The sequence below is a fragment of the Excalfactoria chinensis genome, chromosome Z (genome assembly GCF_039878825.1).
Source record: "Excalfactoria chinensis isolate bCotChi1 chromosome Z, bCotChi1.hap2, whole genome shotgun sequence".
In the NCBI taxonomy this organism is placed as follows: domain Eukaryota; kingdom Metazoa; phylum Chordata; class Aves; order Galliformes; family Phasianidae; genus Excalfactoria; species Excalfactoria chinensis.
This window is the reverse complement of record NC_092857.1, coordinates 10,514,759-10,532,100: the sequence shown is the minus strand read 5'-3', so window position 1 is coordinate 10,532,100 and position 17,342 is coordinate 10,514,759. Positions and strand designations below refer to the sequence as shown.

At 33.0% G+C, this 17,342-nt stretch overlaps 1 protein-coding gene across 1 annotated transcript in view; it reads right to left on the bottom strand.

The window, feature by feature from the left end:
• Positions 1-877: 877 nt before the first annotated feature.
• The window catches only part of SPEF2 (sperm flagellar 2), a 44,430-nt gene continuing 27,965 nt past the window's right edge, over positions 878-17,342 (bottom strand). Inside the window, exons 19-30 of the mRNA XM_072359552.1 lie at positions 16,850-16,989; positions 15,465-15,592; positions 15,229-15,367; positions 14,570-14,707; positions 12,124-12,284; positions 11,100-11,283; positions 9,960-10,116; positions 9,040-9,162; positions 7,929-8,067; positions 6,451-6,680; positions 1,089-2,593; positions 878-1,002 (exon numbers count right to left, since the gene is read on the bottom strand). Of these exons, the coding sequence (XP_072215653.1) occupies positions 1,332-2,593; positions 6,451-6,680; positions 7,929-8,067; positions 9,040-9,162; positions 9,960-10,116; positions 11,100-11,283; positions 12,124-12,284; positions 14,570-14,707; positions 15,229-15,367; positions 15,465-15,592; positions 16,850-16,989 (2,801 nt within the window). The 3' untranslated portion in view covers positions 878-1,002; positions 1,089-1,331. The remainder of the gene's footprint in view (positions 1,003-1,088; positions 2,594-6,450; positions 6,681-7,928; positions 8,068-9,039; positions 9,163-9,959; positions 10,117-11,099; positions 11,284-12,123; positions 12,285-14,569; positions 14,708-15,228; positions 15,368-15,464; positions 15,593-16,849; positions 16,990-17,342) is intronic.

The window sequence follows — 17,342 nt, the reverse complement described above, 5'->3', positions numbered from 1 at the left end:
CTCATTAATCTTGCAAGATATGTTAGTAAAATGTCCATAGATGTTATAAGAATGATTTTGAAAGAAATCATCTGATCACTTCCACTCTGACTCTCCAAATCAAACTCATAGGAGCAAACTGATCTTTCATTGATATGCATATCATCTGCCTGTAGTGCACTATTTTTCTGCCAAGTAAATCATTCCACAAATGAGTAGCTTCTCAGGGGTCACATTTTTTGATATCTGGAGAATCCATCTGGATTGTCATAAGATCTGTCATCACACTTTCAGACATAAGTTTAGAATGCAGATGCATCATGATGAATTTCATTTGACTGAAGACTTGCTCTGTTTCAGCTGAGCTTGCTGGCAGAGTTAGGATCAGATCTACCAGTGCCAGGATATTGGGATACTTCTTTGAATAATGTGCATTCACTACATCCCATGTCAAGGTCTGGATGTTCTGAAATCTAGAAAACAAAGTAAAAACTGTAGAATTATGCCTATTGCAAGATGTTTTTCCACAGTCCTTTTAAGTAAGTCAAAAAACAGGCACAACTGCAGGACCTTTATTACCTGTTATATAGCTCTAATTTCAACATATTCCATTCAGTTTCAACTTCACTGATCTTCATACCAGCAGCTTCTAGTATGGCTTCATAATGTTTACACAAGACAGATACTTCCTTTTCACCAAATTCTATAATAGATGGAAAATAATATATTAGTTGTTGTTTTTGTTTGTTTGTTTGTTTGTTTAAAAAAAGTCTAATAAGCACTTCTTCAGTAAGCCATTATCACAGTTATATACCTTGTTTCATTCTGTCAGGCCATAGTTGAAAACTTCCAATAAGAGTTGCTTTCAATACATCTTGATTAGCATCACAGAAACAATCACTTAAACTCTTCACCAAATCACTTAGTATTTTGGTTAGTACTGCGGAAATATTTCCATTTCCAACAAGCTGGTGGCCATGAAAATGCTGAATGGTCTCTGTCAAGCATTCCTTTGGACCAGCTCTGAAAGATTAAAAGTACAAAACAATATATAATACTCTTTTGCTATACTGTAAGAGTTTACAATTCCATTGTTAGAAATGTCAGACCTTGTTTGATACATTTGGAGTGTTTCCATGGTTGATTGAATGGTTGCAAATGTATCTGCAATGGAGGAATTGTGATCCAGAGTAACACATAACAGAATATTGAGGACACTGATGACATCCAGTAAGAAATGGGAAAACTTGACTATCTTCATTTTCAGGAGATACAATAGGCCTTTGACTTTCTGCTTATTTGAGGTCCTCGAATCTCCTTTAATCTGGAAATCAATACAGAAACAGAATGTGTCAGGTAGGTTTACCAAAGTTAACTACAGCAATTAAGTTTTTTCTGAAAGTGATGTTCAATTTTAAATCAGTTACCTTATTCAGATGTAGAACAAATGCGGGATAACCATTAAGGAGAATTTGTAGTGCTGTCTGTAGATGAGGAAGCCACTGGGAGCTTCCAATGCGAGACGGAATAGCTGGATGTAACTTGATGGCTTCATATACAGCTTCGAGATTATTCCTATTTAGAGTCGAGTTATGATAGAAGTAGTACATATTTCTCAAGCCATTGGTTAAGATACTGTATAGCTGAATGTTTTCCAGAACTTTCTTGTAAGCCAGCCTTAGGTGGTGAGCAAAACAATGCACAGATTGTACACAAGGTTGGTTTTCCCTCACAAGATTATCTACCCCATCATTTTGACCAGTCACTGTTCCATCAGTTCCAAATCCAACTAATTTTCTTGACCAGTCTTGGCTTGACAACCTAAGCCGGAGATTTATTAGAAATGTTTCCTCGATTGCACTTTTTATAGTTGAAGCATCATTTTTCTGAACAGGCTGAACCCCAACAATCTGGCAGTGAACTTTTCCTTCATTAGCAGAGCGCAAATAGACAACTGCAACTGATCGGAATATGCTATCTGTGCATTCATCACTAATAAGAGAAACGAATTTACAATTCTCTAGTGTCTCTTTTAGAGCTTTTCTTTCTGCTTCAGCCATACAATGTACAAACATTCTTTTTGACTTACCATTTCTGAATACAGAACCAATATCTGTTCCTTTCACATCACCTAGTTTACAAATCCAGTCCAGGTCTGTAAAGGGCCAACCAGATTTAGCAATTGCATGGCATGTTCTAAAAGTACTTTCTACTCTTCCTATTGTTATGGAGTTCGTACTCTTCAACATCTGATCAGCAGAAGCTGTACTTGGTGAAGCAGTACTGGCAGCTTCCATGCAGGTAGCCCAGGCATGTGCTTCACTGTTTTGGTGTGTATTTATAAATTCCAGTTTGAAGTCATCAGTGCCAGAATAAAAATTATGAATTCTTTCCCCCAGGTCCACATCATGCTTGCGACACAATGCACAGAACATTATTCCCCTTTCATCGTCATATTTTAACCAGGAGTATTTTGTTAGCCATATTTTTGGAAACCAGCGATTCTTCTTTATCCTTGGATGTTCCAAATCTTTCTTTCCTTTCCCTCTGTCACCAACTTCTCTCTTGCTAGGAGAATCACTCCTGCCTTTAAATTGCTTCAGTGCTCTTATTGCTATGATTTAGAAAAAAAAAACAACTAGATATAAAATGGTTTTAATTTACTAAATGATCAATTTTACTTTTTATATTCATTCCATTTTTTTTTTTTTTTTTTTTTTTTTTTTTTTTTTTTTTTTTAATTTGGGAATAGACTGTGACTTAAAAGGCCATAAAAAGAAACAAGTGAAAACAAGATCTCCGACATCACTTGGACAGCTCTCAAGACCTTTCTAGGAAATAGTCAGCTTTGATTACAGATGTATATATATATATTTTTTTTTTCCATTAGAGATATCTCAGAATTTTCAACCAGTAGAATGATGCAGCAGCATCAAAACCATTTCTGAAATAGAGAAAAACTGGAATCCAGAAATGTCTTTCAGGAAAAATGTCTTCAGAAGATAATACCAAGTTAACAAACCTGTTACTATATCCATTATGACTGATTTCCATCCTCCTTGCTGTGGTTTGTACCTCAAGAGTTTAATTTAATAACGAATAACTAAGAGGCAATTAACATTTACTTAAGACAATCACAGAAAGAAAAGTCAAGGTAACTGCTTTCAAAGGTCTTAAGAAAAAGACTCCTACCTCAATCTTTTTTATTTTACAAGGGGCAAATTTTTGTGTAGGCATTGTAGGATTTTTGAGAACAGTATGTTTCCATTACATTAAAAGCATCCTGAAGTGTCATAATATTAACTATATATATGTTAGGAACATACAGTTCAGATACATCTCTATTATGAGCAATTCTTTGAAAGGCAACAAAATAATAAAACTAAATACATATGATATGATTATCCATTCCAAATCTATCAACACAGTAAACCTAAAATGAAATGTTTACAATTAGGAAAAAAAGAAAAGTAAAAGTGGTACACTTTGGTCATTGACTATCTTCTATTATTGACAAATGTGGAATCAGATTGGTAGAAATTACTGTTCACATCTTAGCAGACCATTTCAGATTTAAATAAGACATTTTAAGCAATTTTTTTATATGGGATATAAAAGTTCCTGAAGTTAGACTGAAGATTGTTACAGACAAATAATCTGTTCTATAATCCAGAATGGAATTGCTCACAAAGATCATTGCTGTGAAAAAATACACTTTAAAATTCATCTGTGTAATTCAGTTGTAAATTGAAGAAAAAAGCCTGGGATATAATCTATTTTGATTTACTTGGTAAAGCAAAACATTACCAAAATTGGATTCTATAAAGCATCTTCAGAATAATCTTCAGAAATCTCAGGTGCATGTTAATTGCAATGACAGTAGATGTGGTCACACGAAGAACACAGAGCTAAAGAAAATCTAAGGAGATGATCTCTTATGGTTAGTTTAATTTTGTTCATTGGAATACATGCAAAGAGACTGTAGAAGAAAGAAAAAAAAGTGTTAGCAGCTCCATTTCAGACCTGCCACAGGAGCACATTCCTAAGGCAAGATATTAAAGCACTGCTAAAAAAATGATCAAAGGAGTTAGTGAGATTAACAAATACTTCTGAGTCACCCTGAACTGTGGTGACACCACTCATAATACTAGAAGAAAATGTTTAAATATTTTCTTATTGAATGAAAAACCATATCAGTAGGTAGAAAGGTCCAGCAGAGGTCACATTTTTTGTCCATCGGTGCTTAGAATGGTGAATAATATGCCTCCACGGAGAACCAAGTGTGCAGAATAGAACAAAGATGTCTATGATGTATCAGCAGCTCTTAAATACCTTAAATTCCTGTGGAACACAAAACTCTTTATATTTTTTACAGTATTTCCTTTGTTAATACCTAATCATTTTAAATTACATTGGCAATTCTGATTTTTTGTTGTTGGTGTTTTTTTTTAATTGTTCACTTATTATACATATTTGAAAAGATATTCTTTTAACATTTACCAAATATCCCATGAGGAAACTGGTTGCACGTTTAGTTCTTCTAACCTAATAAACTTTCCTTTTTCTTCTTTGCTTTACCTGGGCATGTAGCTGCTACCTAACAGCTTCACTGCCAGTGTGAAGGATGCTTCACTGCATTCCCTGTTTTTTTTGATAGGAGACTAATTACTAAAGAAGCATGTATTTTCTGTTGGACATTGTATTAAACAAGGGGAAATGAAAGAAGGGGAAGACATTTTCCCAATTTTCTAAGAGAGGAATGATTTAACTCTTTGTGTGCTGTCTTGGTACTGAAGAGGTCTGGTTGTCTTAAGAAATCTGGAATTCTTGGTATGAATGATACAGCCTACTAGCAATAAACTTCTAATAAACTTAATCTTTAAAATACTAAGTCTTACCTTTCAACCTAATCCACAAGAAAAAGTTTGTTTTGTTTCATTGTTTCATTGTTTTACGGAATATAACATGAAAAAGACAATTTTGTAGAAAGATTTCATTTGTATTTTTGCCGGCTATAACCAATGCACAATTAAAAACACTTGTTCTCTGTCTTGAAAACATAAAGAATCTTAATGATTGCATTAGAGAAAAAAACAGTATTAAATATTTTAATTAACTAATAAATTATGTAAAAAAGAAGAACTCTCTTAAGGAGAACAACCAGTCCAAATTGGTATCTTGTACAGTGTGTTTTTACCTTTATGATAATATCTAATGGTTACTAGTGTACAGACTTTTGGTTTCATATGGCATTAGACGTAAAACACTGCCTACTACTTTAACTTCTGTGGAGGATTTTGAAACACTTATACACACACTCTTATACTATAAACAGAACAAGTGTTTATCTATAGTAAAAGTCTTAACAGTTTTCTGCTAAAATTTGTTCAAGTATTTGTTCCATGTTATGGAATTTTCTATAATATACAGGAAATGAAGGATTAAATTCAACTTCATTGTACCTCTGTGACCTTGTTGTATTGAAAAAGTTGGATTAAAAACTGTAAGTACAGGTTTCTGTATTCTGTATCACAGACTTGTACAACAGTTTTAATATGGAACACTGGTAGTAATGAAACCCTCTATGTGCCATCTCAGTTTAACACTGACTTACTTAATTATTATAACTTTATAATATTTATACAGTAGTATTAATTTTTGATAGATTGTGTTTTTAAGTGTCCTAAGCCTAAAGCTCTCATAATTAGAGAGTAGGTAAACAATATACTTGCAAATGAAAAAATACATATGGGTTAATACTTGCAAATCTCCCCAGACAATTGACAGTAACTGACTCGAAGAATATAATGGCTAACAGCTATAAAAGACCCTAGGTAATTATTCCATAAAAATACCAGCTTCTTCAACAGTACATTTTAAATAATACCACTCGGTTGTTCTTTGAGCTTTGAATCAGTAAATGACTTAGACTTGTATTTACAAGGTTTGATAAGTAACATTCTTATAAAAACATACAGAGATACCAATTAAGAAAATCACAGAATCACAGAACTGCTCAGATTGGAAAAGACCTTAAAGATCATCAAGTCCAACCATAACCTGACCATACTACCCTAACTATAACAGCACTCCACTAAATCCCTGATCACCGCATCCAAACGGTTTTTAAATGCATCCAGGGACAGTGACTCAATCACCTCCCTGGGAACCTATTCCAGTGCTTAACCACCTTTTCTGAAAATTTTCTCTTGATGTTCAACCTATTAAGAACATAGTCTTGAAAATATAAAAAGCCCATAACAAAGGCACAAAAAGATTTCAAGTGGTCTGATACGTCACTTTTTACTATTCTACACAGGGGCTTTCCTATTCAACTTGGCACAACCATTTATTGTGGTACGATCTTTAACAATACAGGTAACTAGTGTTTGGCACTTTCTGACAGTTACTTTAAGTTTTAGTTACATAACTAGCAGCTTTTCAGGAGTGAAAATGTCATTTTTATCTTACCTTTCGGTGCCACTTGAAGAAAATGTTTATGAAATGTGTTAAGTTGTGAAATAGTTAGAGTATTACTTTCAGAAGTCTCTGTTGGTGGAACTGGCGGTGGAGGAACAGGATCAGGAATCACTTTTATATCACTGCTGATGAAGAAATCTGTTTGTTCTAAATTCATTTCATACTGGATTTTGCTAGAACTTTCAATATGGTGCCGGCCTACCTCAATCAGCTTTTCAACACTGCAAAAATATAAATGCAGAGTACAATTATTTTTCATAGATGATACTAATAACATATTCAATTTTTAGGGTGTTTACGCTCTGCAGAAAGAATTACAAATCCTATGTGAATTCAGTACTCAGCAAAATCATTATCAAGTCTATTCCTCCTCTGGCTGCAAGTATCTTTTTAAGACTGATAAGGAATTTAGGCAAATGGTAGGCAGAGAAGAGACCTGACAGAAAAACATGAAAGGATGGAACTTTTTATTATAAAATTTCATTGGAACAGAGCATTTATGTTCCATTTGTAAACATCCTTTAGGCTATCTCAATGTCTTGCTCTCTGCTCTGCCAATAAATAAATCCTGGATAGAGCACCTTCCAGAGTAGCATTCTGGTGGGGCACATGGCCTCCTGTTTAAAATGTAATACTGTACAACAGGTGTTGTCTTTGTGTATGTCTTTGGGTGCCATTGTTGCTGTCAGGATAGCCAATAGAACAACCTAGCACATTCAGCTCAGCCACTTTGAGGGACTGCCTGTTAGAGCTTTCACATCCTACATTCCTGTTTCTTATCTTGGGTTTGCCCTGCAGGGCACCATCTAGCGCTGTCCCAAGTATGGTTTAAAAGTTACTACAGCCCAAAAGCACCAAAAACATTTTCCAAAGGCAAACTGATACCTTTCATGGAGAATGAAATACTTCAATGACGTGGATATAGACAGATGGCCTAAGGGTCATATAGTGGCTCCAGGCATATTTTAATTAGTAGGACAGAAAAATAGTAAAGGTTAGGATTATTTTTTTCAATCAACCTTGAAATACTTTTGATAAATGTTACACATGGTGGTAATAACCGTGGGTAGACTTTTCCAGCATATGTAAAGCACAGGAAAAAAAACAACCAACCAACCACACGCAAAGAAAATCAACCCACAACCCAAACTGAGAGAACCCACTGAAATGGTGATACTGCTAACAAACAGAATATCCAGGTATCTAGTAATGCTCATTAATCTGCTAAATCATCAGTCTGGAAAAACAGAAGAACTGGTAACACCTCTAGTGCAGTCAGCAGAACCTGCTAATCATCCAAGAAATACATCATTACTATTCAGCTATTTAAGTGAAAATTAAATTCTAGCACATGAAATGAAGTTATTATCTTCTACACACATATTGCATGTTATTTGTTGCTATATAAACTACTTTACTAGCCCTTAATTTAAAAAATATTTTCCAGTTCAAAACTGGATTTACATTACCTGGACATTTCTGCTAGGAACCTTGCTCCAAGCCATTTTTCCATATCTTTATAAACTTCTTCTGCTTTCATTGTCAGCTCTTCAATATATGCTAAAGCTTTTTCTTTTATAAGTTTTAGTCGAGCTTTTGTAGCTTTCTCTGTTAAAATATTATTATTATTATAAACAATTAATATTTAAAAATTTTTGAAGAAAACAGTTTTAAGCATCTGAAGGTTAACACAATAATCTGCATTTAGGTAGCAAAATATTTTTTTATGTTCCCTGAATTTTGAAAGACTAAATTTTCAGCATCATCCTAGTTGCACCACGTTTTCTACAAAAGTGTGTATATAGAATTATAAGCATTAGAATTCACAAGGTAAAAAATATCTTGATAAAAGTAGTGTAGAGCTTCAGGGTATGCTTAAGCATACATGACATCAAACAAAATGCTGCATAGAGATCAGATCTAGAAGCTTAATGTGAGTGTATAATGCCATAGATAAATTTTAAAGAAAACATTTCTAATTCATTATATATGTTACTCTTCATTTTCCCCCTAACTTCCAGCTGTTTCAACTCTTCATTTTCCCCCTAACTTCCAGCTGTTTCAAATCAAGCTCATTGTTTGTTTGTTTATTTGTATCTTGAAGCTTCCTATGGATGACTATTTCATACTCAAAATCTCAGGTTGCATTAGAAAAGAGTTTATTTAATCACCACTAAGAAAATTATCTCTACCAAAATTATGCTGAGTATTCACACTAATTTTTTTAAAACTGATGATTTCAAAAGTCAGAATGGGAAGGACTGAGAGCTTCTCACTGAGATACTAATATAGAAAATGAGTAAAAGTTATAATGTCAAAGGAGAGAAGGATATCAAGCGGATGAAAAGACAGTTTAGGTACTGTATTGACAGAGACGTGAAACAGGCACTGAAAGGCATTAAGAGCCTTAGAAAGGAAGAATAAGAGAAGAGTACCAAAATCTATATATTATTATCGATCTTGGAAATAAGCAAATTCAATATTCAACTTTAATTAGTATTTAACCTTCAACAGTGCAGAAACTTGATTATCACAATACCTAAATTAGGCCAAACAATCACCCACCAAATAGAAACATACCCTCATGTTTCAATGCAGCAAGGTATTCTTGATGTATTTTAAGTAATAGTTTTTGTTTCCTCAGTTCTTCAGCGGTTAAAGGAGCTGGGCTCTCTTCAACTGCAGATGCAGTAGAACGAGATCCTGCCAAGAAAAAGTCTCCCTCAAAATCTTTGGAATTTGCTGCTAAATTTGTGTCTGCACACAGGCATTCATAAGACATTTTAAAAATGTTACTTTCCACCTTACTTCATGTGATTCTTCATGGGAATACAAACACAAGGTTACTCAGATACCTTATGTTAATGTAGCAGGTTGATTTCTTCAAATCTGATTTACGTTTGCATGACATGCTAAGACTGCATAAAGCCATTCCAACATATTTATTTGTTTTAAAAATTTAAAATTTTAAAACAACCATCTGAAATTTATTTCTGAGTGGAATGTCACTGCTGAATGTGAATACCTCTGTCACAAGTCAAAACTGATCCTTTGGCCTTAAAGTTTACCTGTATATAATAATTTGCACATTAACAAGCTTATTCTGAGTGATAGCTGTTCCTTCTGGAGTGAAATCTTGTTTTAACCAACACAGCTAAGCACAGATCTTATAAAAGTATTAGTTCATCTTGTTGCTTTTGAAGGTTGCATGAAATTATGCATGAAAGACTTTATATCAACTAATGAAATTCCATTTTGTTTATTAATTCTTAGAAAATAGCAACAATATCACATATAACTAAAGAAACTCAACAGTCATTCAATGGCTTCCACATTTCTTTATCACCATCGGATTTACACACTTTTATATCACATTTAACATTTCAAGGAAGAAATTAAATGCAAATTAAATGTCATAGATTATCCCTTTCTGTATGACTGTCGTATCTACATTTCAGTAATTTCAAGCAATCCTATCAAAAAGTCAGTATTTCAAATACCTTTCTTTTTAGTAGGTGATTTGGGAGATTTTTTGGTGTCTTTGGTATCCTTCCCAGTAGATTTGCTTGATGCTGTCTGAGAAGACTTCAGATCTTCTTTCATTTCTAACTCCTTATCTCCTTCCTTCACCTCTTTTGAATGTACTTCTGCTCTTACCTTCATACCATATTCACACAAATAGATGTTATAAATACTATGCAATTTTGTAAATAGACTAAATTTACTGCAACTACTTGCTATGACAAACATATTTAATTAAGATATATTTTAAGTAATAAACGGATTACATTCTGCTTATTTATCAAAAAGTAAATTATACTGAAAAAAATTCAACATAAAAGCAGTAGTTTTAATTCTTGTAACCTTGCTAACTTCACTAAGGGAAAAGTGTGAAATATAAGAATCAGGTGTGAAATCTAAGAATGTAAGCTATGCTGTAAGAGTGCAAAAGTCAATGTGTTTTAAAACAATTAGAATGAAAAGGAAAAAAACAACCTTGGAACCAACCATTTGAAAACCAACATAATTAAATTATGTACAAAAGAGAACACAACCACAGCTTTTGAAGTTGGAAAGTTTTGAGTAAAAGTTGCATCCCATGATTAAACATATCCTCCATATATTTCTATTGAGGAATAAGGGAAACGTTTACCAGGAAAAAAGCAAATATATAGAACTGACTTTGGAAGTATTTGATAGGGTGCAGAATGAAAATATAAAGGCATTGCAGTTCTGATAATACAAAGATCTTAACATCTTTCTTACAGAAATGCAAATATTTTCAATGAAAATATAGCAGATGCGGTTAATCATAGAAAAACAGAATCATAGAAACACAGGGTTGGAAAGGACTTACAGGAACATCTAGTCTAACTGTCCCCTTACTGTAGCTACAGCATACCACTAAACCATATTTCAGAGCTTCTGTTACTTCAGGCATAATCATTAACTTGAGGCATAATCATAATTATTAACTTGAGGCACAATCATTTCTTGTTGAAAACTCTTCTGTTATTCCATTATAGACATGAAACTAAGATACACATTGTAAAGGCTGCATGTCTAGGCTACATGAATGCTGATTGGAAAGCCTTGACTATCTTATCCATATTTATTTATTTAAATAAAATATTCCCTACCATATCTGATACTGCCGTTACTGCTGTTTGCCAGGTATCACAAATAACATTTTCATCTTTACCAAAACCGACCACTACATTTTCAGAAGAATTTTCCTCCCTAATAGTCTTCAGTAGATTTCCCTTGCTTTTTGACTTGGTACTTGTTTCTGGTGAAGGCCACTTGTAAGGAACTAGAGGAATCCTGAAAAATAAAATATAATGCATAAATCACTTCCCCCTTCGTAAAGAGGTAATTTATAACTATATTAGAGAATATGTAAAGAGAATGTGAATGCTATTTGCAAAATCTGCTGTAGTAACAGAAAAAGGATGAATTTACCTTATGACCAAAAGTGGTAAAACATGCAGATGACAGGAAAATTGGCTAGTTTAAAGACAGAAGCTAAGGAGTAATAGTAGTAGATGGATAAAACTAAGTCAAATGACTGTGTGATTTGAATATATATTTCAAATGAGCTAGAAGCACAATCTCATTACTTCCTACATGAACTGTAAGTACTTAGAAGGTGTTACTATTGAGAGAATTTTTGATATTGTGAAATTACTTAACAATATCCCTTACCTTTAATATAGAATTAATTTCATGGAGTCTTTCTAGGCTGTTCAGATTTACATTTGTTATTACTTGAGTCATTTAGTTATATTTGTCTGTGCAAATTTAAAGCCTAATGATGTTCTAAAATAATATTTAACTTCGTTTTGTGATAAATGTGCTGAAAGTTTTCAGAAATACAGAGGAAAGTGGGAAATATTTCTAAAGCAAGTTTCTTTCTAAGGCAGCTTTTACAATGCTTTATAATTCAGAGATGTACTAGTGAAAATGATGAGGGTTAATCAGTCACAATTTAAGGATAAATTAAATCTACAACATGATTCAATATCAGTCATTTAACTATAATCACTATTTAAACAATCTTATTTCCCTATCCTTTGAAATATACCCACATTTGTTTCACATATACCCACAAAGCTGAGTGCATTATAATTGTTGATATTTGTGTATTTAATAGTGTATTTCTACCTTCTTGATTCATTCTGATCTTCTTTCTGCTCATTGTCAATAATATCTAGCAATGGGAGCCTAGTAAAATCTTGTCTGTCCTCTGTTGGGATTTTTCCTTCCATTGCTCTATAATAGTCATGAAGAAGTCTCTTTGTATCCTGGAAACGATCCAATTCAACCTCAAAAAGAAAGGACAGAAAGACTGAAATTCAAAACAATTTCTATTACATTTTTAAAGACATAATGGCAAAAGCAATTCCAAATAATAAGAGTTACGGGGAGAACAACAACCACATATGTTTTAATTTTTATAGTGCATTTAATGCATATTTTTACTCACATCAATAATGTCTTCAAAATCTACTTCCTTAATTTTCACACAACTATTTCTAACAATACCAAAAATCTTATTAGAATAGGAAAAAATATTTACAATAAATGATGTTTGACAAATTAAATTTAAATATAATATATTTGGACATATATTCATTTCTATACTAGCAAGTATACCAGTACCAACAAATGATAGAAAATGCTTTGTTTGAAATAATCAAAATCTTCATTAACATAAAATAAAATAAGTTAAGTGATGGAGAAAACAGTGTAAAAAGCCATACAGTTTTTCCTTGTCACAGAAATCAACAGGATTTACAGAGCTAAGTATCTAGAAGATCTTTTTCTGCGAATTCTCTCAGGAGAAATCAAGTAAGATTCAAAAAACATTTAACACCTGTCATGTTTTGATTTATTGATACAGACAAATGTTAGCTTCTAACTGTCAAAACAGTACTAAATATTCATGGGAAAATGCACAAAACCACATTCACAAAACAAAGAATAAAACCTTTGTGGTATAAAACAGCTCTTATCCATAAGCCAAGGAGAAAATATCTTGTATTATGACAGTGCACAGAGAAAGGTGGAAAATAACCTGATTTAACCTTGCTAAAGTTAAGAAATTCTTAAGCAGAGTTTACACAAATCTACTGTTTATTCAGTAACAGAACCACATGGGGAATACATCTAACTTCCCACAGAAAAACCACAGGAGAGCTCAAGACCAAGGAAGTCTATTTTTGACAGTTTCTCAAACAGAACTGTAACATATATTTTTAACTTTGCAGTTTCAGTGTTAATTATTCATTTAATTATTTAATGTGGGCAATATGTACTAGGTTATGAAAGTAAAAAAATATAGGAGTATTTTGGGAAGGGAAAACATAAATAATTTTTGATACATTAGTTGTCTCAAATGGCTCTTCTGCCACTGTGATGTTATTTTACTTTCACTTTTATATTTTTTTATATTTATATTTTAAGATACAGTTTTTAAATAGACAATCATGTAAATAGCCTTATTACAGGACAGTCCATTGTGATTTTTTTTTTTTTTTAAATTAACCCATTGGCCTTAGTCTTTAATTATGGCATTATTTAGGTTATTTTAAAATAGAGTTAATATTTTTCATGCTTTTGCTGATGAATAAAGCCAAAATTTTATTTAGATTACTCCAAGATGCATCTGAGATAAAATAGTGGTTTTCTTGATTGACAAGCCAATAAAAGTGAGACAGAATTAAAGGGCACAGACAGTAGACAAAGGTGGTCAAGCCTGATTTTTTAACCAAATTAGCATAACATGGCATGCATTTAAAACACTTTTTCCATTGCCTTTGTTAAAGTTTCTCAAACTTTAACAAAAAGGTCGCTCCGTTTACAGACAAGCCTGTCCTTTCCATTCAATGGCAGTCATTAGGAAATAAATTCAACTTTCTTTCAGGAACTGAAGTAATTCATGGTCTGGCTGAATGAGAGGAAAGGCTTAATGTGGGGAAGGAGAGATCCAAAAAAGTAAAGATGGTTTCATTAAAAAGGTACTTGTGAAATATTTGAATGAATTTTCTCAAGAAAAACAAACATAATTTTCTCAAAAAAAATTTCTTGCAACTTTCTTTTTAGACTGTAGGTAAAATTTCAAGTTATAACTGATACCATTTTTTTTATTTGGGAAATTCAAGACAACCTTAGCAGCAGGTATGTCTACAACAGCAGTAAATTTTGTAATCCATAAAAAGGAGCTGATGTAGATATGACTGCAGATGTACAAACAGGTCTAACATCACTGATAGCAAACTCGAAAAATTCATTGGACTGATAAAACTGAAAAAGCAGCACCAGGCATTGCAGATTAAAAATGCATGACAGTGGAACACAGTAATTGTACTTTTCTTAAAGTTTTCTGCCTGTGAAACAAAGGGAATGCCATCTACTCCTGGTCTCTAGACTAAATGTCTCTAGGCATTCCAGGTAGAGTAAGAAGCAGCACAAGCATTTGCTCATCTAATTCTGGATTCCTAACATATTCAGAGCCAAACACATGAAACTCCTCTGAGGCTTACTGTCTTCCAAATCTAATTCATTGTCTTGTCCATTGCAGACTCCACAGAAGAGCTCTGTGCCATACCTGCATAAGTGAAAAAAAATGGTTTATTGCAATCCCCCTATGATCTCGCAACCAGCCATCATTCATGATATCAGTACGTTCCTGCTCTGCTTCTTCTCTTCTTTTATCACAGATATCCCAGAGAAGATCTCTTAAGTCCTAAAACACAAAATAAAATATGAGAAATAACTATGAAAAAACTGTAAATGCATTTTTTTTTTTACTATTAAAATCTATATTTTTGCCTGTGAATGAGACACACACTCGTTTATTGTAGGTGTTGTTTTTTCTAAATTGTTATTAACATCGAAGCCTTGTTCAAGACTTATATGATTACGAGAGATGACAGAAAACAGCTTTACAAATTAGCTTGACAAAACAGTTCAGAGGTCTACCATAAATAGAGCTGACTGCATTGCTTTCCCCAGGCAGAGAGGTATCTAAGGAAGACATAGAATTGGAATACAAATAGCTAAGCTCCTAACAGGACCAGCAACTTTCCACTTAAATGGTTTGATAACCAATGCAAATATAAGAAGAAAGGGGATGCGCAGTACAAACAGTTCTGAGAAATTAAGTCATAGTTTAAACATTATTCTATTTACAAGGCTCCATTCCATTTTTGTTTTAACAGGGGTAGTGCTTCATATGTCCTATTGTTTCTTCTTTGATTTACTTACAGTTACTCTTTGGTGTAGCTCTGCTTTTGTTTCCTCATCTTCCCGCAGGTCATCAGAAATTGAATTAAAATCTGATTGCCACTGGGATACAAACTCCTGCTTAAGATCTGGACGCTGTAAATAATCTTGGAATTTTTTTCTGTAAATTATGGTAAAACTAAAGTTAAAAAATAGATAGAATGGCAAAGGAAAAATATAAAGTATGAATACTGAAAAACTAGGCTATTTCCACTCACCTAATATCTGCTAAGTAATATATCATAGAGTACCGTTCATCCCTTAGACCTCTAAGTACAGTTTTAATGGTATTCACATACACATTTTCTACCATTTCCCAATAAGGTACTAAAAAATCAGGTATCTCCTGTGAATATATTAAAAAAACATGAAAATTAATACATTTCTAGGCAATTCATTTAGATGCATCATTAGCAAATAACAGATTATTTCATGATATCATAGTACTGACTTCTTTCATTGTGTATTTATTTTGCTTTAGAATCATCATCAACTAATTATAAACTGTACCAAGGAAATTACTCTGTGCATTTCTTTGAAAAATATGTGCCAGTATTCAAAATGAAGAGGAAATTTCCCCAAAATACTGCTGATATCTGTGTTTTTTGATACGTTCATAAATTAAGAAAGCTATTAGGTAGTACATGACTGTTTAAACCAGTAAAAATTAAAAGTGACTGTTGAGTGTTTCAAAAGCAACATTTTACTGACTGTCAAACAACACCAAACAAGTGCATGACAAATGGAAACCCAACCAGTTGAGCTGCAGACTTCAATTACTCAGAGATTCACAGCATATGCCAGTTTACTGCAGTCATAAATCTAGTAAGCATAAGTAATAGAAATACAGAACAGAATACAAAGCATAATTAAGAATGCTTTCCATCTTTATCAGTTACTGCATGCAGTCCCATCTCCCCATTCAAAAAACAAACAAACAAGCAAAAAACCAAAACAGAATCAGTAAAAAAAGGACAGACCAAAAGGTAAAAGTCATGACTGAATATATTGAACCATTTCTGCATGAGTATAGAGTTAACACTGTGTTTTGATTTGAAAAGCAGCACTGAGGCAAAATGAAGAAGGGGTATGTGATAGATGCCTGTAACATCACAAATATCTTCACAGGTTGAATACAGAACTATTCACTGAATCACACAATACAAGAACTTAGGGTCATCCAGTGAACCAAGTATATAGATTTAAAGCAAAGTTTTATTTCTTTTCATAAAAAGTGTAATTATACAGGCTATACTATGAGGATTATGAAGTAAACTGCTTCCGAAAAAAAAGAAAATAGACAATTATGGAAAAAAATACAAAGATGTACATATAAACTTATCTCAGGAAACCCATAAATTCCTCTTTACTAGGAGATAAAAAGATCTCCTGGAGCGTGTTAGAGGAAGGTATCCTCTAACATCCATTCTTTCTCCAGGATCAGTGCCCAGCCATTGCCAAAGACAAGAACGTGAGTAGATGGGTCATGAACTGACTCCAAGAAAATAATGGCCAGAGAAAAAAGTTTAGGTAGAATATGCACAAAACACAAAGGTAAATATATACTTTGATATCTAAGACTTTGAATCATGAATTAATGTACCTTGGGAAGTGGCTCATCTACATAAATCCATTCATCTGTTCCTGGCTTAGTCAGTGGTGGTGTCTCAGGAATAGAAGAAGGCAGACCTTGAGGTGTAATTGGCAAAGCCTTTTCTACTTGTGATTTTTCTTGTTCAGACCCTTGGGTATGAACATGGAGTTAGTACCTCCATACATATTTTAAGTATCAGCAAACAGAAATAGACATGTATGCTAATCTGACAAATTCAGACTAACATAACAGATTCAGAATCTCATTATTATTTTTCATTAGAACATATGCTGATCAAATATGTGATGCCATAGTTATTAGAAATCTGTTTCAGTTAGATTGTATTTTGCAGAATTGCTACTTTTCCAAAACCATTTCCATGAAAGAAACAGTGACATGGTGATTTAGTATGATTATACAAAAAATTCTTTACCAGGTAAAGCAAGGTCACTGGTACTGATACAATTCTGAAATTCATTAAAACTAATATGATTTCAAGGAC